This window comes from Talpa occidentalis, unplaced genomic scaffold (assembly GCF_014898055.3).
Source record: "Talpa occidentalis isolate TD23 unplaced genomic scaffold, MPIMG_talOcc4v2.1 talOcc4.3, whole genome shotgun sequence".
Lineage (NCBI taxonomy): Eukaryota > Metazoa > Chordata > Mammalia > Eulipotyphla > Talpidae > Talpa > Talpa occidentalis.
The window spans coordinates 99,630,822-99,655,207 of NW_023603184.1; the positions used below are offsets into that span (position 1 = coordinate 99,630,822).

Here is a 24,386-nt window from a genome sequence, read left to right on the forward strand (position 1 = left end):
ACTAAATTCAGAGATGGGTCAGTTATCCAGAGGGGTACCTTGCAACTTAAGCCATGGACTATACCCACCAGGCTTTGGGAATGCACAAAGATTAGCACCTTAAACCTCAAGCTATGAAGGCAGGTAGAACCCAGAGGATCAGGCCATTGTTTACCTTCCTACCTTTCTCACCTAGAGTCTATTTCCTTGAGTATAGATCAACCATGAAAGCTTCTACCTCAAAGCCCCTCAATACTACTACAAATCTCTGGAGATGTGCAGATCTTTCCATTGGGTTGGAGAAATAAGGGATATTTCAGGTCAAATATTGGCTCTACCACTGACCAGCAACACAACCATAGTCAAGTCATTCTTTGAATCTATTTTCTCATTTATAAAATAGCAATATCTGCCTCAAAATTTACTGCATAAACAGCATGTTATATACTGTTATCTAAATCACCTTCCCTGTTTCCTTTACTCTCTTTGCCTTCTAACTAATTATCCTTATTTTTTCTTTTGTTATTCAACCAATCCCTACAGTTTATCTCAAGGAGTCTTCCAGAGTTGCTCTACATAGAGTAAAAAATCTAAACTGAAGCATGGCTCTGCTTGTAACCATTTGCATGGCCTGGGGTCAGTCACTTAACCATTGCAATTTTTTGCTTCCTTAACTATAAAATAAGTGCCAAGGACTAATTATCTGCCCTCATACCTCAAATATACTTCCTGCAACCATGAAATCCTGTCAATCTAACCATGTCTTTGGTAGACAGCTGGTTCATAAACTATGGATTGGTAGACGAGAAGCAAATATGAATGGAATATGCAGATTTTGAAAACAGATTATGATTCCAAGGTTGGTGACACTCCATTGTAGAGCCACTTTGTGAGCAAAGGTTTTGCCTATTAATTATTCACCATAGCCAGAATGGGGCCTGCTGCACTATAGTTTGATGTTCACACACCCCTCCTCTGAATGGCTCAGCATCTTTATTTTTTTTTTTTTTTATTTATTATTTTTTTTTTTATAGAGGCATGCTTTATTTATTTGTTTGCTGGTTTGTTTGTTTGTTTTGTTTATACATGCACTGGGTACAGTCAGAAGCGCGGGAGGGCGAGAGAATTCACCAGAGCCAGAGCGGGGAGCAGAGCAGGCAGAAGGACCGAAGTACACTGCTGAGGGGAGCAGCGGGCGGCAGGAGAGGTCTGCGCGCCATGTGGGACCCTCCTCTGGTGGCCGGGGAGCAGCCGGGGATCGAACCGGCGCCGCAGAGGCCGCGCGCAGCTTCGCAACCCAGCGCTCAACCGCTGCGCCACCGGGGAGGCCCTGGCTCAGCATCTTTAATTATCACCTAACATGATTGACTGCACACATCTTCTGTCATATAACTTAACATAAATATATTTCACAGTCATAGACTATTATTTTTTACAAGCCAAGTTGTAGAGATAAATCCGTCCATAAAATTCAATGATAAAAGAATTATGAAAAGGGGTTACAGAAATCCAACCATGAGCAAAAAAAAAAAGTATCAATTAATGACAACGTTTTGTGGCTAGAATCTAACAGAACAGAAACTAATTTTCTTTCCTTTTCTTATTTCACACAGTACCAGCAATTTCAGAAACAGTCTAGTAATCAATTCTTGCTATTGAACCTATCATTTAAAGGTTGGAGGTCCTGAAAATCACGGTCAATATAAACAGTACTCTTTTTCTCCATACCTATTTAAAAAAAAAGGAGAGAGTTTACAAGCCCCTGATTTGGAAGCACTACCCTGAAATTGTCTATCTTGCTAAACTGTTGGTTTTTCTAAAAATCTGTCTGCAAAGCATCCCACACATAAAATGACTGGCAGAAAACCGTACCTGAGAGTCTTGCACAGAAAGGGACTGTATTTGCTCGGGTATGTTGCTGGCATTCACCACCATCTGTGAAGAGAGTCACCATGAAAGCATTTAAGAAAACCAAAGTGAGATCAGTGTGGTTACACTAAATCCCAATTATCAGAGTAAAAAATCAAAATAACTCATGTAATTTTTATTGCAGCCTTTCCCAAAGTGTGGTCCTTTAGCAATCTGCATTGGAATCACTGGGCCCCAACCCAACCTATGATTCAGAATTTCATGGAAGTGGATGAGAGCATCTTATCTTTAACAAGTATGTTCTGAGTGAACCACTCAGCTAAGGAAAGTATTTTTTGATATTTTAAATTTGATTATCAAAATATGCCATAGGATCATTTTTCCTTGTTGCATATTTCATCTAAAGAACCACCTAACAAAAGGATGTTAGGATTAGTAAAACCTGCCTGATCATTATTCTTCAATAATTTCTTCGGCAGATTTCTAAAATATATTAGGTTACTTGGATTTTTAATAAACAGTTCCCCAAAAGAAATGCCAGAGTGATAGGTTATATTTTTCTCTCAAAGTTGAAAACAACCCTAATGTGATACCCAAAATATTGTGCTTCCAGTCCTAATTTTGTGGATTGTATCTTGGAACTAAGTTGGAAAGATGAAAACAACTCAAAGGACAACAGCAATTAAAAGAATGAAATGGAGTTCCTATTTCTAAACTTACTACCAATTTTAAAACAATCAGAAGTCATCAGAAATTCTTTGTGGCAAGACTTTTCTAAAAACTAAAAGCATGCAATTCTTACTCAGTTCTTCCCCCCAAATAACTATGTTAGTAATGAAGCAGGGGGAAATGTATTGCCTGTAATTTATTTTAAATGCATCAAAAAAGTGAAGATGGGCTGAGGAATGAACAGATGAGCATGTGTGTGATAAAACAATGCATCCTAATAGCAGGACCCTAATGTTAGGCAAAGGCCCTAATGGTAGGATCTAGCTGATAGGTATGTGAATATTCACTATAAGATGCTTTCAATGTTGCTGTATTTTTGAAAAATTTCATAGTAAAATGTTGGCAGAAAAATGAGCAGAACAAACTACCTGTATTCATTAATCAGTGAAGGGGCTTGGGCCTACACCAAATGATATACAGGATCTTTCAGCTGCTTCCTCAGTATTAAGGTTGGAGGTACAACCAAAGGCACATCAGTACTTACAGTACATCCTACTTCTAGTCACAGAACTCTATAACCTGAGAACCTAATGGCATTTATTAGAGGCAACAGCATTTTTTCCTCTAGGGAGCATCCATCTCCTGTCCCCTTCCCTTACTCTTGGTGATTTTTTCCCCCTTTGAAACAGTTTACCGTAAGAAGGAAATCTGAGAGAATGGGTGCATGGATATAAGGGGGAGAAAAAAAAATAAATGTTGGACACCATCCTGGAAATATGCCATACTGGAGCCCTGGGATAGTGCAAAAGAGGAAAATATCTCAAAATGGATATAAGAAAAGGACAGCTTCTGCTTTCCAATTTTTACAGAGCTCTGCCTAATCTTCTCATTTTCTATTTTTAAGAACACTGTAGCTAAATGTAACATGTTATTACAGATTGGATCTTAGAACAGAAAAAGGTTGTTAGTCACTGGACAAACTAGTGAAATACAAATACATTGGTGTTTAGCTGGTACTAATGCAGCATCCCTGGCTCCCCAGTTATGACAAATGAATGCAGAGTCCGTACTATCTTTGCAACTCTCAAGTCAATTTAATATTATTCCAAAATAAAAGGTTTATTTTCAGAAATACGGAAGAATTTGGATCACAAATCTAACTTTTATCACAACTAGTCAGAATGCCAGTCATCTCCAATAAGAACACCTTTTAGAAAGTGTTATCATAAAATTCTATAAAATCACCTGTGATACTAAAGCTAAGTGTAATAAACTTAGGGGGTAGTATCGAATCTCTCTCCATCTATAAAACAAATGTCCGAGAGCTGACAGACATTTGGAAAACACAATTCATGTCATCAGCGATAAATTTTAAAAGTTAAAGGCATTTGGGACAATCAGCAGACAACAGCAATGAGTCACATAAGCAATAAATTTAGCTTTCACATTGTATCTAATCGCTAGTAAAACGAACTCCATCTAAATTCACAATAAATGTATTTTCTCATAACAAATTCTCAGAGTTGGGGATCGGAAACATTTAAACAATTAGCCTAGACTAACAAAATTCTTCAATCCACCTTTAAGGCCTAAGTGGCCCTGACTTGATTAAGTCTGGACAACATTTCCAAGGGTTATGAAATGTCTTTATTTTTTGAGACAACTGATAGGTATTTAAAACAAATCTTCAGAAATTTTGAGCACACAATCATCCTGGATTTTAGACTGGACATTTGGATTCAGTATGACTTGTGGTTTTCTGAGTCAGTTCCCTTGATTCTAGCCACGTATCACAACCACGTGAGCAGCTTTCTAAAAGGTAGCCTGGACATCACTCCTAACTACCAAACCATCCACATTTTTACAGCTTTCAGTTTTTCTGATGTGGAGCCAGGATGCAAACCTTATTATTTTTTTTTTTCATGTCACCAAATACAGGGGCTGCTGTAAAAACAATGTTTAATAGAAGTCTTAGCAAATGAATATTTCTTCTTCTGTTAATGAATATAGTCAATTTTATTTTCGAATAGAAAATTAGGATATAAAACAAAACTGACCAAAATGTTTAAAAATGTACATTATTTTAAGTCTGGAAAAAAAAGATTTCTCCTAATCACTTGTCAAAAAGATCAATATTGGGATACTAGCTGAAAGGTTTTATATAAACGAAGATGCTATGTAATCTGGAAAACTACCAAAGGACGTCAGTCCTTACAAATACCACCACGATGACATGAGAAATTTCTAGAGAGCAGGCTCTACTTTTGTATGATCCCAATAATGCCATGGTGCCAAAGGCAGCTCCATGTAGAAATTAAGCACATAGTAAATATTTTTCAGTTAACTAACTGTATTATTAATAGTATCATTACATTATCAACCTTTAATCTCCACCATCCAAGTGTGATAAGATAATAAATGATATGTTACAGATTGTTAATTGTGGGTGACTAGTACCTTGTAAGGCTATTTCTAAAACAATCAGTTTAGGAACACAGCACCAATTTCTCAATTGCTTTGGCTAGGATGCTCAAGATAAGTGGTGAAACCTTTACCATTGAATTTCTTTTGGACTTACGAGGATCTCCAAATATGGCCCAGTCCAGGCACATGCAGAGTGCCACTGACCTATACCCCACAGTGACTTTCTCATTCTTCTCCAACTAATGTTGTAATACCTGGACTTTGTGCCTTATATTTCCCAGGATGCCAATGGCCTCTCACAAAGAAAGCATTTCTAAAATACCCCTCTCCTGTATTGTGGCATCTTACTTTGTCCAAACTTGGAACTACTAAGCTCTTTTCTGAACCTCGCCTCAATTACATAACATTTTCTGATTTCCTCCCCACAACGCCACTTCTGAGACAATCATAAATATGATATGCCTATTCACACACTTGTTTAAAGTCTGTTATTTCAGAGTGTGGGTATTCATGTTGCTAACAAACATGTACAGAATGTCTATTAGCTGTAAAGTGAATACAGACATGAATACCATCCTAGTCTCTTGTGGCTTATAGTCAGGTAAATAACTGAACTGTAATTTAAATGACAACCATTATTGAAAAGCTTATTAAAATGTAAACATTCTGGCATTTAAATGTGCCTTTGGCACAGAAAAGCACTTTCTTCCTCAAAGATGTTTAAAGGTACTAAGGTACACTGTCAGAGACTGTGTAGATGCTGGTAGTCCTCCCCCCCGCCCAGCTTTATGGCAGCATAATCGACAAATAAAACTAAGATATTTAAAGTGGTACCACTTTTGACAGCAGCTATAAAAATTCAAAGTCACCAGACATTTCAGACAAAGCAATCACAATTCTATGTACCTATACTTCACTTGCATATGTGTGCTTGAAAATGTCATCCAAAAATGTTAATGGGATGCAGTCTGTATAGCAACCTAAATGCTCACAAAGAAGGAAATGGTTTAAAAAAAAACCACCTCAAGCCATCCTATTGTAATACTATACAGCAGTTAAATATTGAGAGGTAGATCTACAGCAACAAATGTGGAAAGATTAAGCAACCTATCTGTATGCTTCCTTAATTATAAAACAGTAAGGGAACAGACATATGCCACCGGAAAAGCATATGAGTCTAGATACAGTCAATTGCCCAAGATCTTGAAATCCTACTCAAGAAAGTCATAGTGACGCTTGATGATCAGCTGACATTACTCTTTCCTGTCTATGCAGAATATACTGCTTAAAAAAAAAAAAAACCAAACACCTATTATCCAAAAAGCCAATCAAAGCAATTAGATACTGTCACAATAAACTTAAGTCCTTATGGGGAAAGACCTGTATCAGTCTATACAAGTAATACAGGGATCATTCTGTTGTGAAACAATAAATTATTTTAGAGTCAATGATGCTATTGGACTTACATTATTTGGCCTATTTATAAGCAGAATGTTTTCAGTTACAGATACTCTAAGAAATAGATTTTAAAAACCTTGACTCTGTATTTTAGCTGAAATAGTAAAGTGGGCAAGAAGAGGGCAGAGTTCATGAGACTTGGTTAAGATCATTCTAAAAGCCTAGCAGGACAGCTGTACAGCCAACATGATTACTGTGGAGTTCATCACTTCTAACAGAGGGATAATTCCCTTGACCAAAGCTTGTGCTATGTAAGAAATGGCAAGATTAGATTCATATGATAAACATAGAAGGAATAGGATCTGAAGCAGAATTACCCATAGAAGGCAGGCAAGATTGAAAATTCCCTCAGAAAAGCCTATCAGTGTGGCATGAAGGATCAAAATAGAGGAGAGGGCAGAAGAATAACAAGAGGGGTATGTGGCTCTTGAAAGGACCAGCTGGCTAGTATCAATTAAAATGGACTGATTAGATTTAGTCCATTTATCAAAAGGAAATGTATTTAAAAAAATAGTTGGGCTACATATCATCTGTAACCTAAAGTCTTGTGTTTTCTTAATGAGAATGTATCAAGGTGCACGTTCATTACTGTAAAATATTTTCAGTTATTTAAATATGCTCAAATTTCTGCTGTGAGAATTAGCAAGTACTTTGAACTATACTCGTCATTAGGCATTAGGATAATTTAACAGATGGAGGAAGGAAAGCTAATCAATAGGTGAACAGTTCTAAAGGGGAAGCTGATAAGAGAGTTCCTGACCTAAGTTACCAGGAGATTTAAAAATCAAGACTAACAGATTCAACTAGAGTTTCTAACCATTTTAATATCTTGCTTTATTTTAAATTAAATATCTAGGGCCTCCCCTGGTGGCACAGCAGTTGAGCGCTGGGCTGCTAAGCTGCCTGCAGCCTCTGCAGCGCCAGTTCGATCCCTGGCCGCCGGCGAGGGTCCCACATGGCGCGACAGACCTCTCCTGCTGCGCCCGCTGCTCCCCTCTGCAGTGTATTTCATCAGTCTGCCTGTTCTGCTCCCCACTCTGGCTCTGGTGAATTCTCTCACCCTCCCGCACTTCTGACTATACCTAGTACTTGTATAGATAAATAAATAAATCTTTAAAAAAAAAAATCTAGGTAAAAAATTTTGCCTATATGCCTACTATGTTTTCTAAATGACAGTAATACGAAGAGTTAAAATAACTGAATACTCTGTGCCCGAGTGCTTTATGAACATGATTTTATCAGTGCTCAATAGCAACATTTGTGTACCCATTTGAAGAAAGATAATGAGGCTCAGAAAATAATTTGCTCCATTTATACAGCTCAACGTAACTCAGAATCAGGACCTACAAAGACTATGTACCTTTTCTTCTTTCCTGCTCCATGAGAACCAAATTTTGAAGTTTCTTTCCTAAATGGATCAGACTGATACCACAAAGGGGAGAAGGGGATAAAGTGGCAAATTACCACCACTCACCTCTGGATTTTCTTCTTTCACTCTTCGTGACTGTAAAATAATCATATATCCATTAATGCACACATAGAAGCACACCATAAAAATGAAATTCACACAGGATTAATCAATGTCACTTACCTTTTCTTGTGAAAAGGCTGCTTTCCCTTCTTCACTCTTTTCATCCATTTCGTCGTCACTCCACTCCCAGTCACCGTCCTCAGTTTTATGAAGGTGACCACTTGACCCAGGAACTCTTCTTACCTGAATCAAAACAAACCCACCCAATTCTTCACTAGTTGAACATAAACAGTGTTTGCTGGCACTGCTGATGGGTTATAATTTAAATGATTATAAATTTAGGGATACCTAGCAGTTGCTATCCCCAAAGATTGCAAGGCCACCAGATTTCTACACTTGCCCTCTTCCCAGACATACCAGGTTTTTGCTGTAGATTCTGAAACACATTTAAAACAAAATATCTTGGAACAGCACCACACACACAAGCCATTAGGTATCAGGCTCATTTTTCACTTTTGCTTCAGTTAACACTTTATTAATTACTACACATAAAAGGCCACATGGTAGGCTTCAAAACTGCCCCAGGAAATTCACACAAGCAGCAGACTGCTGATTGAGGGAAGACAGGGGAACCAGGCAGCTAATGAGGCATACCAGACTTGAGGTATCAGTGATCTAAGTAAAAAAACTTAAATACCCTTCTGTCGCAACCTTGCTCTTTTTCAGAGCCTGGCATCCTGCTTGTTTTCCCATATTTTGATCAACCTCCTTGAACAAAATAAGCAGCATAAGAATGTCCTTATGAAAATAACTTGCAGTATTTATGAGACTTGTGAGATTGCTAGGAATACAGCAAGACAATCACCATCTTTGCCAGATAATGTAAATAGGTCATCAGTCATGTGCCATTACTTGAACGTATTTTTTTAACTAGGGTAGAGGTATAATCCATGGAGCATGCTTTCCAAATGTCTGCGTGGTTGAAAAAGCAAAACTTTTAAGAGGATGACTGAGAATGAGCCTCTGACCAAAGTAAATTTCCTAAAAAAGAAAAATGTACTGAAATGCAATTAAAGCAATGATGTGACTATAACTGCCAATGACCCACTGATTCAGAAAAACTTCAAGTGGAAAGCAACCTTAGAAATTAGTATAACCTCCTCCCTTTACAGATGAGCTGACAGAGTTCCAGAAGGAGCTTAAGAGCACACAACAATAAGGACTAAAATAAGTCAAGGAACAAAGCCTTCAGATTCCCATTCAAGTGCGAGTCTTCTTATGCCACTGAATTACTGGAAAAGAAATGTCTAGAAATGTCCTGTGAGGTCGCTAAAAGATTACAATATGAACAAAGACTATTTTCCATAATCAAGACTATTTAGTTATCTCATAGGAGCCCTGTTAACCCCAAGGGAAAGGACAGAACATTTAAGTGTAAAGTCAGTGTTTACAATGTCAGATCGGTGTAAAGTCATGAACAACACAGGCTCAAGGTTGGGTTTGATATCTGAATTACTGCATTACCACGTGGAACCTGTAAAAGTTTGACTCCTTGTCTGGAATATTCTAGCTCCAACATGAAAATTTAAAAAGGAAAAATTCTTGCATAATTGCAAACAGGTTCAATTAAAAAAAAATTTTTCTCTACTCCAAAATAACATTTTGTTAACTAATTCACCTTCAAAACACTTAGCACTTTGTAAATCCCTCTGTGTTTGGTATAAGATATTTCCTCCGACTGCATTGAGTCACTGGAAAGACCTACTCTAATGATAGTGATTTTTTTAAAAAACATTTATTAATTTTTGCATACAAGAACCGGGCCCTGGAGGCACAGGGGTTAATGATAGTGATATTAATGGCAAAGCACCAAAGACAAAAACACTCAACTGCATGTCAGGATTTTCAGAACAGATTGTGCATTTTAAAACTACAAAGAAGTGGATAAAAGAAAATAATCTGTTGATACAATGATTTTTTTAAGCAACGCTAATCACAGTGATAAGCAACAGAGGAAAATCTGTTAATGACTACATTTTAAAAAGAAAACATTTAAATCAATATCTATTACAAAACATACTATTCACGAGAATGTGAGAAACCAAGAAAAATGAGTATCAGAAACAAAACTGTACCTTTACTGAAATTGTAGAAACCAAGTACAGGTGATGAATTAGTATTCTTCAAGTACTCGTCCCAGGAGATTACACTAAGGAAATTTTTCCTTTTTGAAAATAGACAGTACAGATTCACACCCTAAAATTTAGTTTATGTCCTTTTCCCTCTCACTCTATGTTTACAAGATCTGTCAGCTTTGTTTCTATACGCAATATCCAACTACAGACAATAAAATGGTCATCTTCTTCCATTTCTATTTTGTTTTAGAATCCTAGCTGCCTCTCTCAATTTTATTTGCTGAAAGAGAAAGATAAAGCAAAATGTCCAGGATTATAGCCCCGGATATTGAAATAAAAGGTGGGATGGACCTTGAAGCAATAAATGTTGGCTGAACAAATAAATGTATAAATGTCAACCAAAGTAAGACAAAGGACATTCAAAAATCTATGTCGGGTAGTGAGTGTACTGGTGTAACAGTGCCAACCTTGAAATGAAGAATAAGGTTTTCAGCTAGTCAAATTCAGTTTATTTGGGTATGGCAAAAGGATTGTAATCTGGGACAAGTGAACTATGGCAAGGTCAAGGAGGCAGGTGGAAGGCAGGCTTTTGTTAGGCTTCAGAAGGAAACCAGAAAGGCTGTTTAGAATACAAGTTGATTCAGAGTTTGAGGTTTGTGGTAGTTTCTCTGATTGCAAGCTGGGGGCAGCTTGTGGCCAGGAGGAGAAGGTTGCCTGTCAGTTTTAAGGAGTGGCAGGTGTGTGAGATCCCCCCATTCTGAGCTTCCCGGCCCCATTTTGAATCAGGCTTCCTTGATTCAATTTCAATGCAACAGGAATAAAAAAACAAGTTTGTTAAGAATGTCCTCTCAGTTTACTAGAAGGAAAAGATTTGCAGAATAATGTGAAACCCAGGTTTCACTGGTGTACTTCATGTGACACTGACCTCTACTGAAGAGACCTGAAAGCAATCTTACCAAGTCAAATACTTTTAGGGCGCTTTAGGGATGACAGGAAACAACTTCTGTTTAGGGTCAAGGCAACTAAATTTCACATTGCTTAAAAAATGGGGTTCTAAGGTAGGAACTGAAGAGTACTTTACACAGTAAAATCTCAAAAAAGATGTGTAAAAGCTTCTCTCTGCCCCATCTCCTCCAATGAGGAGAACAGAGGTGACACACCCTCAGAACTCTGACTGCATTACTGTTATATTGCTCTTGTTCTACGAAATGATTTGCCCACTTAGTAAAGCCAAAAGGTGAGAGAATGAATTTTATTCGCTATTTTCTGTTGGGGCTTAAAAAAAATAAATGCATTGTTTCTCGGAGAAATGAGCTCAACTTAAGCAAGAGAGGTAGTCATAAACCCACTTTATGACTCAGGTCAGAGCTGGCAACAGTGAGGTTAGACAAAGTTTTACATTCAGCAATTTATTCCCAAGACTTGGGATAAAATACAATTGAAAAGTTCTGTTAATACCATATCTCTGAAAAGTAGAGTAATATTTTCTTCCCTTCTCAAAACAGCATCTTTCATTAAAGAAATGAACCTAAATTCTGATTCCGTATGAAGTTAGGCTCAGACCGACAGTAACGAGGCTCCTCCATGGCCAGTTCTGGTGGGCAGGAAAGGGAGGAGTGAGTGTGCGAGGCAGAGTTAGGAGAAAGCAGCCAAGGAGAAGCAAGCAGGGAGAAGAAAATAGTGCCTGGAGCCATCTACCTCTCAGCAGGGCCCCTCTGAGCAGGAGCCCTCCCCAAGCATCAGGACCCAGGACCTCTGCAGAACATTTCAGATTCCCATCGGGCCCCAACACCCACCCGGACAGGAAGGAGGACGTGAGGAGTGTAAGGGAGCCGAAGAAGGAGCTTTCTACATAAGCTGTTAGATGTTAGAAATTAAAGTCTATTTCTCTAACACACTTCTGAACAAAGGATGGGCGTGACTCAAATACATACTGACCAAGATTTAGTAGTATTTGTCCAATCCTGCATGCCCCCTCCTTCCAAGGCACCCACCAACTTCTTCCACGGCCAAGCTTGTTTCTCACGAAATGGGATTTCAGAATTTCTCTGGAAAAGCTTTCTGCATCACTGGGAATCCTGCACGCCACTTCCACTTCTCTAATTGAAGATATCGCCAGTCAGACTGCAGCCTGAACTAGAATGACCCGGGGAGCCTACCCATCTCACGTCTGTCCAGCAAGGGCACACTGGCAGAAAGCAACACCCAGCAACTTTTATCTCTGAGCAGGCATGCCACTGACCAGAAGCATAAAAAATGTTTCTAATCAATTGCTATTTATAACATCCTTGAGGTACTGCCAAGCAATCAAAAAGCCTTCTAAATCATCAAAAACTAACAAAATTTGACTCACTAAGGTTTTTGAGGTAAATATCTCACACCCTGGCATTGACCACTGTGACCGCCATCTGCCTTGGCAGCTCCATTCCCACACTTACTGTCGGTCCGAGGCGTGTGCTCCAACCTAGGTCTTCTCTGTCTGGCTTCTTCTATCCGTTTCTCTTGGCTTCACTTCCATTATAGAAAAGCCTGGAACCCACAGCTGACTCTTTTGATGCTGCAATATTAGTACACCACACCCCACGTTCCTCTCTCTTCTAAGCCACACCTGGAGGAAAGTCAAGCCCTCAGCCCAGATAGACATGCTGGGCCCAAAAGGCCAGGCTGCCTGGTGCCGTGACAGATCACCACTGGCCACTCCTCACTGGGGCATCGGTGCTGCCATAGTCCTGCCACTCAGAGTGTGGTCGCTGGACCAGCAGCAACAGCATCCATCATCTGGGCACTTGTTAGAAATGCTAAATCTCTGTCCCACCCTGACCTGCTTTTAAATCAGAACCGTCTGTCTAACAAGGTCACCAGGTGATTCACATTCTAATACAAGTTTGAGAGCTGCTGTGCTGGAAATTTTCCTCATTGTTAGGCTATTCCCTCTTCCCAGCCCATAACAGCAACTGTTATTTATGCACTGATAGTCACTACACTCTGTGCACGTTAGCTGTCTTAACTAATTTAATTTTTCAAGCAGAGAATCATTTTTATTACCCCATTTTTTCAGAGGGAAAACTGAGGCAAAGGGAGTAAAACAACCAACTCAGATTCACACCACAGAGTGACAGTTTAGGGATGTGCCTCACCCCAGTTCTCTCTTGCCAGTCTGTTACTGCTGCTAAAAGCTTGTCCCACCTCACCCAGCACATCACTTCAAATAACGTCACCTGCTACTAAAGAGCAGCAAATCCACCCAACTTACACCCCAGTCTTCTGTTCCTAATTAATTTCTTTGCACTCTCACCCCCCTTAGCCTGATTTCCTTGTGCAAAGAAAATGGATTCCTATTCTTACAAGACCAACACCACCTGCTGTGTGCATCCTTTATCTAGTCACTTATTCCTTCAAGACAATTACCACCAGGCCCAGGCTCCTCCACAACCATTATAAACATGTTTAAGTTTCTCCTGTTGTTTTGCAACCATCCCAGGCCAGGTAGGTTCAACATGGGTTCCAGCAATTTGAAGAATTTTGGAGCGCCTGGCATCATTTTCACAGGTTTTAATGGGAAGCAGGGGAAACAAGCCAGCAGGGAGACTGCAACTTGAGCCCCTGCGAATCTCTATATGCTCTTTTCTAGGGGCGCTCTCTCTCACGTTCTCTCGTGGTCTCTTCCTCTTGTGGTCATTCGGCTGTCCTTATACCCCTGTTGGGCACAGGTGTGCACACTCGCACATGCGCACACATCCACACTCAGTTGTCCATAATCAGGCACATGTGCCCCACCGCCATGCGCCTTCTACATTAACAGGACAAGGCTGCAGGTCATAGCCACAGAGGCCAATGGTATAAAAGCCTGAGGAACTTCACTTACCATACACCTATACTTCTACCAAAAGCGGGAATTGGAGGTGCTCACATTCTACTCTTCAACAATCATTCTTCCCTTTCACTATCATCATTTCTAAAGATGGCCTCTAATTCCTGGGCCCTCACATCCTCAATCCATCTTCACTGTTTAATCACATACAAATTATTATCCATCCCCACAAAGTCAAAAGTACTCTCTATCTCTTTAAAATTTAATGATTTCAAAACTGTGTGATTCAATGCTCTTCTCTGTTGCCACAGTGCTACGTAGCAGACCAAACTGAGCCCCATTCTCGTACTTCACAGCTCACCAAATCTATTCATAATTTTTCTCCTACCTCTCTTGTCCTTCTCTATCTGCTACTGTTCTTTGTTCTGTCTTCACCATAAACACGCCTGTCTTAAGTTCACTAGACACAACACCTCTCTCTTGAGTGAACACATATTCTCCTGATGTCCCCTCTCGTATCTGAACTGATTATTCTGGAAACATCTCTCTCTTACCCTTGTTTTCCAAATGCTCTGGTGGATAAGACCTTTTCGATTTCCAGTTCTTCATCTCCAACACCCCTGTTAATGCTCTACAGCCCTGCCCCTTTCCTCATCCTGATACTTTTCCAGTCTTGTCTACCTTAAATCTGCCATGCTGGAGCTGACTCATACCAGCTCAGGAGAGCCCAATATTAAAGCTTCAGAAATTTGCACAACAGTGGATTTCTATGATAGTTTACGACTGGCCAGGTTAGCAGTATCTGCGCAACAGAAACTGGAATACAGTACAAAAGAGAATCTATGCTCCCCCTGCCAGCGTTGTCAGAGTTTTCAATGTTTACTAACACACTACTGACGCTAGGACTTAGCTCATGGAAACATAAAATTAGACAATAAATTAACATTAATTCAGTAGTCTTTGCTGGGGATAACTACTTTACAATGACAAATGTCTTAAATTCATTGTAAAGTCTCTCAAATTTCACCTTTAAAAGCAACGCACTAATTGATTTTTGTGTAGCAAACATAGCGTGGGGGGGGGAATATCACAAAGTTAATCAATTTGATAAATGTGGCCTTGGATAGCATTTCTTATAAAAAAAGTCATGAGGAAACTGATTTTTTTTATGCATATAAAAGTTAAGAGCATGTCCTGTCAAAAATTGTTAAAGTCAATCCCAGTGCTGGCAGATCTTCTGGTTCTTCTGATGAAGCAGACCATTTGTATTTTTGTGTGAATGCTCTTGCTTTTTAATGTTAACAAGTACATCGAGTTAAAAATTATTCCTCTGTAGAGCACAAGGACTGAAGTGTCGGTGAGACAAATCCACCCTGTGGGTCATACCCTCTGTGGCACACCAAGTCAGAGGGCTTAGAATTCAGACAGTGCCTCTTGAGAAGGCATGGGAAGAAAGGGAATGATCAAATTAGGATTCCTGAAAGCAGAACACAGGGCCCCAAGGGTGACTAAAGGCCAGAAAGAAAAAAGTATTATAAACAGTTCCAGTTACTACTGGCATGGAATTCACACCCCAAAACTGAGTAACTGAAAGCAGGCGACAGTCACAGAAGCCCCGTGGCAAAGAGACTTGCTTCCTCGGTGTTCAGGGACCTACCACAAGTGCTTCACAGCTCCACTCTGACAGCAACACATGAGGACTCTGAGTTAGGAGAAGCTCTACCCTAATTTGTGACACACAAAAACAGCACAAGATAATGAAAGCATCATTGTTTTACGAAGGCTGTCAGTGAGGGCTTAATGAAAAAGGAAAACACTGTTATTGGAAGCTAGAGGCCTGGAGAACACCGCTATGCACTGACAGAGAGAGCCTGGCAACACTGACATATGTGGTGAAGTGGGAAATAGAAATGGACCTAATGAACTCACTGATCGAGCTAAAGAGATTACCAGGGAGAATACTTAAAGTGACACCAAGGTTCCGCTCCCTGTCTATGATATAAAATGTGAGCAGAAGGATGAGTTGAAGGACATACAATTCAATATGAAACTATTTCTCTATCCCAGCCTCTCCAGGTATCAGACAATTCTCAAATCAAGAAATGGTTTCACCACAAAATATACAGAAGGAAATATAGGCGAAACACTACATGACATACACCTCAGAGCTTCTGTACAGCAAAAGAGACCTTAACCAAAACAAAGAAACACCGCACCAATTGGGAGAAAATTTTTACACACAATACTAATGATAAAGGACTGATCACAAAAATCTACAAAGGACTAATGAGACTCAACAAAAACAAAGTAAATAATCCAGTCAAAAATGGGCAGAAGAGATGAAAAGAAACTTCTCCAAAGAGGAAATGCAAATGGCCAACAGGCATATGAAAAAATGTTGAACATCACTTGTAATCAGGGAAATGCAAATCAAAACTACAATGAGATACCATCTTACACCAGTGAAAATGGCACATATTAAAAAAAACTAGCAACAACAAATGTTGGTGAGGATGTGGAGAAAAAGGAACTCTTCTGCACTGCTGGTGGGAGTGCAAACTGGTCCAACTACTATGGAGAGGTGTGTGGAGATTCCTCAATTTGCTAAAGATGGAGCTTCCATATGATCCAGCAATTCCACTCCTAGGTATTTATCCAAAGGGCACAGAAACATTAATTCAAAAGGGCACCTGCACCCCTGTATTTATAGCAGCAATATTTACAATAGCTAAGCTATGGAAACAACCCAAATGCCCAAAAATAGATGACTGGATCAAGAAGATGTAGTACATATACAATGGAATATTACTCAGCAATCCAAAAAGATAAACTCATGCAATTTGCAGCAACATGGATGGAGCTGAAAGGGATCATGCTCAGCGAAATAAGCCAGAAAGATAAAGAAAAATACTGGATGTTCTCACTTATAGCAGGAATTTAGAAAACCTAAATAAGGGACCAGGAAAAAACCTAATTATAATAAAGTGAAAATCAAAATCAACAAGCAACTATAAACCAGAGACACACTATGGGGGGGTGGGGAAGGAGGAAGTAGGGTCAAAACAAAGGGGGTGGGAATCATATGGGGACTATAACCAAGATGAAAATGCATACATTGTGCATAAATGAAAAATGATGTAAAAAATGTATAAAATAAAAAAAGCAAAAAAAAAATAGTCAAATGTGTCTGAAATTTAAAAAAAAAATGGTTTCAGAGCAAGGATCTAATCTAGGGTGTATCTGTTTGACCACTTTCAAACAGATGTAAGGCCTTCTAATGATCTTAAGCCATGTACTACAGAAACTCTGCATTAAGTAATAAGGATTCTAATAATCTGTGGATGTTGTCCCCCAGCAGTCTCTCAGGGAGTCCAAGGCAGACAAGCATCACGTGCCCACGACTCTTCATAATGGAGTGAACTCACTAAGAGTCACAGAAAACCCACAAAGTTTTTTTAGATATTTGTACTATGAAATTACTGTCATGCTAAACCAAAAGAAAGAGTATAACAGGAAAAGTGCCTTTGTAACCTCAAGCTTTGATTCGCAGGAAGGATTCTGAGAAGGTTACTCAGTGAAAACACCAGCTCAAGGAAGGATGACTTAAAGAGCAAACAAGAGCCACGGAGCACAGCGGAACAGGAAGTGGCAGTATGGACCTGGCAAGATCCCAGAATTCCCATGGACAAGTGTGCCTCCCCTCCTGGGGAGGCTGTTGATATGCCTGTCCTTATGATGTGTTTTAGGTGTAATATGGAGAGATCATTTGCCTCTTCAATTCACAGGTGTGGCATGTATCTTGACCCAATCAGATGGCAAGGTCCTTGACTTTGAACCTGAGCCTGATGCCACAATGGGGGAAAGACTTGTGCAAAGTCTTGGATGCTCAAGCCATATTTTACATCTGGGGTAGGGAAGTGAATTATTACAGTCAGAGGGTAGACCACAGCAGCTTGCTTTTCTGAAAGTATAACAATATCGCCTGTTCCACATGTTCTAGAATCCTATCACTCCACTATCAAGAGATGGAGTGCATGGCCTCTCCTTGATCTTAGCTGGGTTTGTGCCTCACCTGTAACCAAATGAACTACGCAGTGTGTAATCTGGGGCTAAGTCAGAAGAGGTGAGGCAACCTTCACCTTGCTGACTGGAATACTAGTAGTAAACACCTGTGGCGATCACATAAGTGGTCTGACTGCCCCAAGGCCTCCATTCTATGAAGCTGCCCAGACTAAAAGGCACCATGAAGAGCATATCTGAACTGACCTGCAGGAAGACCTGCATCCCACTGCAGCTGTGAGACCAGAAACCCATCTGCCAAGGCTCTCCCAAGTCCCTGACCCACAAAAATTTACTAAAATGACTGTTGTCTTAAGCTGCAAAATTTAAGCAATACATCATCAGAACTCAGATGGTGATAAAGTGATTTACTGAATTTAACTTTCATTTTTACATAATAAGTAAATCTTTGAAAATTAGTAGGTCCTCTTTGATACCCTTTACCATGGCAGGTAACAGATTCTGTGCCACACGTTTACTTTGTAGTCAGTATTCTCTGACTGTGGATATACTGGGCCTCTGAATACTCGGGTTTTATTATACTCACAAATTTTTGCCATCTGACCATTTATTACACAATAAAACACCAAGAGGAGAAAAGCATATTTCTATTCATCAGCGATAAGTGGCTACAGCTAAATCTTGAACATTTTGCCAGTGATTCACATTGATTTTTTTTTAAACTCCTAGAATTCAGTGCTTATCTAGTTCTGCTAAAATCTGGCATTCTCCTTTTCTAGAAAGTAAAAGGACAAAATAAAAGAATGAGGGTATTAAAATTTTCTGTAGCCAACTAGAAAAAAATGCTAGAGAAATGAAGGTTTTTATAATTTAATAACAATTCAAAACACTAGGCTAGGTCAGTGGCACAATTGCAGCAACTTCCTTGCAATTCTTTAACATTTTCTAATGTGCAAAGAACCAAATTTGATAAATGTTGCTCTTCAGATAATGATAATGGAATTTTATAACTTTGGAAATCCAATATGAAAGGGCAACATCTTGAAAGAGAATATTCTGGAAGTAGGATGGAAACAACTGAAGCAACAGCACAAAACACAGAGAAGCAATTAGATTTCTTATTCTGTTTTAGTCCTATCAAACCTCCAATACGGCATTTCCCCAAGTTAGGGTGACAAAGAACAATGACACCAGCAAGGAGCCAAGATAGCAGCATCCAATTTTGCAACTATTGTCTTTAAGAACTAAAGCTCCTGCTGGAATGGGTGCCAAGCTGATCTGTAACTTCAGCTAATAAAGAAAACAATAGGAACAGTCTGTCCTGGTAAGACAAATAACACAGATGAGAAAATGCACTTCCTGTAAAACCAAGAGGGAAAAAAAAGAGAGAAAATAAATGTTTGGCACTGGAGCAGAGTCTAAGGTGCTCTGGATATAGTAGTAAGTTCAACATTAACTTAATTTCAAAAGCAGGTTGAGTAGGAAATACGAAAGAAGAATGCACAGCCAGCAAAATACAGCTCCCGGACGGTGGCATAACTGACCATGGAACCAAAAGATTTCAGACCAGAACAGAGAAACACGCTGTTTGTCAGTTTTAAATGTCTGCTTGGCTATGCTCTATTCCAGTTATTCATTAATCTAGGGGCTGTGTGAAGGCATTTAGCATATATGATTAAAGTCCCTAGTTGACTTTAAATAAGGGAAATTATATTTGATAATCTGGGTGGGTTTGATCCAATCAGGTGAACGGCCTTAAGAGCAAAGCTAAGGCTTCTCTGAAGAAAAAAATTTGACCTGTGGATAACAGCTTCAGTCATCCAGTGTGCCCTTTCTGCTGGCTGGCTCCATGGATTTCAGACTTGCCTAGCCTGCCCCCATAATCGTATGCCAATTTCTTGCACTAAATCTCTTTATGTATCTCCTACTGATTCTGTTTCTTGAGTTGAAGCCTGACTGATACACACACTAAATCCAGCAAGCTCACAATAGTATTGAAAGCAAAAGGCAAATTAGCTAGCAGAAGAGCAATACCAATAACAGCAGCCACTAGTTTTTGTTGATGGAGTATGTTAATGTCTACAAATGAAATATAACGAGAAAGCAGAACAGGAAGGATAATAAAAGGAAAAATAACTAAGATAATATGAAATACCAAAACTTAATACAGACTAGATTCTGACCTTGTTAAGACACCCAACAAAAAGATCAGGGGTTTACTGGTAAAACATCATTTATGTTAACTCTGAGGAATATAATCAACACCACCACCTTGGGAAACCCAGCAAGAATGAAATGTGCTCAGAGAGTTCAATCCCCGGCAAGGGAGGAGACCCAAATGGCGCAGCAGACCTTTCCTGACTCGCCTGCTGCTCCCCTCAGCAGTGTATTTCAGTCAATCTGCCAGTTCTGCCCCCCACTCTGTCTCTGGTGACCCTCTCACTCCCCACACCTCTGGCCTGTTCCCCAGTTCTTGTATTCATAAATAAATAAATCTTTAAAAAAAATGAATGAAATGTGCTTATTTAATAATGATCCACAAAAAATATCCAAATGCAGTGAGTCTTGGAGAATTGAAACCGCATCCAGATTCAGCAACAGGATGTAAAACAAAAAACATATGCACCATTATAATTTCACTAAGATATCTGATTTTTAAAATATATACATATTTATACCAACATATTTAGGAGTATCTTGTAGATATCAGTACTATCTTCATAAAAATTATTACTGACTGCTCTAACGATACATTTTAGCTACTATTCAGCTTATACTTTCCAGTTTAGTGTCAGCAACAGGTTCTCAGCAATAGGTCCCTAAGAGTAAGTTTCTAGCATGTTCTCCACTACCAAGTATTATAACCTTGACATATATAATATGTACCTTCCATAAGAAAAAGAAAAGCAGGGAAAGCTACCCTTCAGCAGCAAAGTTTTATAGTTTCTCACCGTTTATCAGGGTATGAGGTTCAAACAAAAGCACATTTATTCTCTCTGTTCACAAAATTAATACTTCCATATTATGGACTAGTATGCAGTCAATACATATATCAAATAGACCATGACAATACATTAAGTATAAAAAGCTAGTAGAGAACAATTACATGGAAAAAGCCAACAGAGAATAATAAGTGGATAAAAACTAGCAGGGAACAGAGAGGCCATCATTGCATACATTTGTAAATGCACACAGCACTTTCTGAAGGATTTACATGACTTTTGGGTTGATGACTTTTGGGTGATGGCTTTTGGGTTGAGAGGGGGACTTCCTTTTCACTATGTTGTATACTTTAAGGAACTCACAATAAATAACACCTCCCTTCCCCTCTCTAGGTCTGAATTAATTTCAAAATAAGACCAATATGCATAAAGACATGAACACATCACCTTATTACCTTAAATGGTGGTATCTGAGAATGTGGCTTAAATGTTAAGCAAGCAGCCTTCTGTGATGAACTGATCCCTGAATTTTGACAAGACTTACCTAACCAGTCACCAGCATGGCTGACCAGCACATTCCTCTCTCATACATTCAGGGCTAAGGTGACTTGAGCAACAGCACCTCTCTGAAGTAGGCAGCTCCAAGAGGCCGAGAGGGAAGGGTGTTGGCCACACATGCCGGATTTCTCCCTTTAAACTCACCAGTGAGTCACCACATGGAGAGAGGTCAAAAATGTTTTACTAAAGGAACATTAGTAGTGGAGGAGAAATATTTCCCTGCCTTCTTCATTCAGTATCTCTTTTTGTTTCATTTTAAGTTGCATCATTTTGCATCCTTTGCATCATTTAATCATTATTATTTGATAGTGTCAGTCAAAACCCAAGTATTTAAAAATTAAAGATATACATACCCCTTTTAAAAAAAATTAAACATGGTAGTGTATAAAACAGAAAGTAAAAGTAACCAGTTCCTACTTCTAAACAATATACAAAGATTGTGACTTTTACTAGAAGTGAGGGGGTATTGGAAAGATTTTTATAGCCTAAAAACTTTTTAAGAACTAGAAATAAAAAAAAAAAACTCCTAGAACTTACATGACAACAGGGTCTAAACAAGAATACTAATTTATGTTCATCAGCATTTATTTTTAATGTTGATTTCCAACATTTTTCATTTTTGATTCTATCCAACAAATTCTGAAATGAAGACCCACCATTGATCCAGTCACACTAATCCAGTCAACAAAATGATCATCGAATTTTTGAACACACAGTAAATATGATATAGGAGTTAATGGATGTCCTGCCTTTCCATTTCTCTTAGGCAGGTAATGAATTTGTGTCCTTCCATGTATGTCTACAGGATGATGAATTCTGTTTTTGTTTTTTTTTTAATCTGCTATTTGCTACAAAATTACAGAGGCATTAAGAAAATATTCTGGCATGTAAGTAAACCTGGGAGAACACATATTCTAGGGTCAGGATGTAGTTCCACCTATTCTGAATCCTTATATTTAGAGCATCCTTAATAGGTATCAAAAATATATTTGTTGAATGAATAACATTTTCTGCTGCCCAAAGAAGGACTTGCCAAAGCAAATCTGGAGGTTTCCTTAAGGGAACGTCTATCTTTCTCCCACCTGATGTGAGGAACCAGTGATATAACAGCTCAGAGTTACCAAAGGGTAAGAGGGAAAAGGCAATTTCAGAAACCTTTTGTTCCTAAAACCTCTACAGCTCCTCATATCCATAATCCCCCAACCCAAAGCATAAATGAAATTTATTGTGGTGAACAGCAAACCTTGTTTTGTTACAAGCTGTTCACTCCTGTGAACCAGCATCCACTAGAGACACCATTAATGCCAATACATACTTAAGAAACATTAGTTAAACATACGAATGAACAAACAAGTAATCCTGAACTAAAACACAAAGAACAGGAAAGTTCTGAGCCAAGATAGCTCCACCTGTGACTCAAAGGCATTTTATTGTAAGTATCCTCAGAAAACTACCACCCCTTGTCATCGTGGACCCTTGCCAATGTGGTGATGTAGTTAAAAGGGAGGAGGATAGAGAGATAAAGGGCTTAATTAATTCTACCTGCTTTAGCAAAGCAGCAGCTGGTGTCATGAAAACTCTGGGCTTTCTTCTAAGCATCTGAAGAGCCTCAGAGGAAAGACATAGAGGAAATGCCAAATAACAGCAAAGGTGATGATGAAAATGGATGGTTCCATCTGCCTCTGAGACAACGTATTGACATCCTACCATGCTGGGAATAATTCAAAGAAGCAAACAAGTCCATATTGGTTCACTGAAATCATGTTCTCGTTGTAACTAACTTATTTCGTTACCCTGCAGTCTGCAAAGGGCAGACACTTCGGGTCAAATAATATAGTTAGAAAAATAAAATGAGTGCACACACAGAGCACAGACTTACACTTTGATGTGAAAAAGTAAAGGGTCTAATTTCAACACAAGTTTAAACTGATAAAGGTTCACATGCTCACATTTAAATTCCTATTCTACTCCATCTCATCTCTCTACACATCCCTCTGCCCCAGGTTTTCACCCCATGTCTCATTCATTCACAAGACTCAAATATGTAAGGGAACAAGAAAGTCCCCATAAGGTGGTTTCCACTGGAGGCTAAAACCTCTGAGGAGGGCAAGATAGGAATTGCCCAGCTACTGTTCTCTGCCTGCTCTGTTTACAGTTACCAACAATCTTTACCTGGATTAAACACCAGCCCAAGAACCTGGCCACTGCTTCCAGTCTTGTCTCTCTAAACCATATTCTACACTGCTGCCAGGGTGGTCTTTCTAGAGGCAAAGTGGGTCACTTGCACATCTCTGCTTAAATTCTCACCACAGTTCCCCAGAGTTCTTACGAAGGAAAAAAAGAACAACAAAAAACAAAACCAAGCTCCTCATTAAGACACATTAGATATTTTTTGTTCTGGCTCCTGCCACCCTTCCAGTCTCACCTCCAAGTACCTTCTGTCAACTTCAATCATACAAACATTTGCACTTCCAAAACAACTACAAGAATTTGGTTCTGCTGGTCTACCACTTAAGATGAGCTTCCTTGCCTTGTGGCAAAGACTGCCACATGTCCTACAAAAGCACCAGGAAGTCCAGGCTACCTCACCCTGTGCCCCCCACCACACACACACACCCAGTGTTCCATGCACCATTCCATCAAAGCATATATCCTAATGCTCGATCACTGACCCAGTAATCCCCATGTCAATGAGACCTCCACCCCTCATGTCATCCAGGCTCAAATCCATCCAGTCAACTTTCATTCTTCTCTTGGATTACTTGCAGAATAAGACCAACTCTTGTCTCTGTAGGCCTAGTGGAGTCCTGGCACTTGACACATGCAAAATAAGTATGCACCAAGTGAAGTTATCCTTGTGAAAATGCCCTCTAGAATTCTTCATGACTCAGGATCTACTTCACTTACCTTTCTCCTTTTCCATATTGCATTCTTGAATATACAAAAGTCTCCACTAAATTAAAAAATCTTCCCGCATCCTAAGCTATGAAGGTCTCTTCCTGCCCATCACCATCAAATTTTGAAAATTTATCCACTTGCACATCCTCATC

General features: G+C 39.2%; 1 protein-coding gene across 5 annotated transcripts in view; it reads right to left on the minus strand.

Annotated features, from left to right (window-relative positions):
- The window catches only part of STK39 (serine/threonine kinase 39), a 269,704-nt gene that overhangs the window by 98,496 nt on the left and 146,822 nt on the right, over positions 1-24,386 (minus strand). For all 5 annotated transcript variants that reach the window (XM_037523465.1, XM_054699833.1, XM_054699830.1 and 2 more), the window contains exons 11-13: positions 7,991-8,113; positions 7,874-7,903; positions 1,852-1,914 (exon numbers count right to left, since the gene is read on the minus strand). In XM_037523465.1, the coding sequence (XP_037379362.1) occupies positions 1,852-1,914; positions 7,874-7,903; positions 7,991-8,113 (216 nt within the window). The remainder of the gene's footprint in view (positions 1-1,851; positions 1,915-7,873; positions 7,904-7,990; positions 8,114-24,386) is intronic.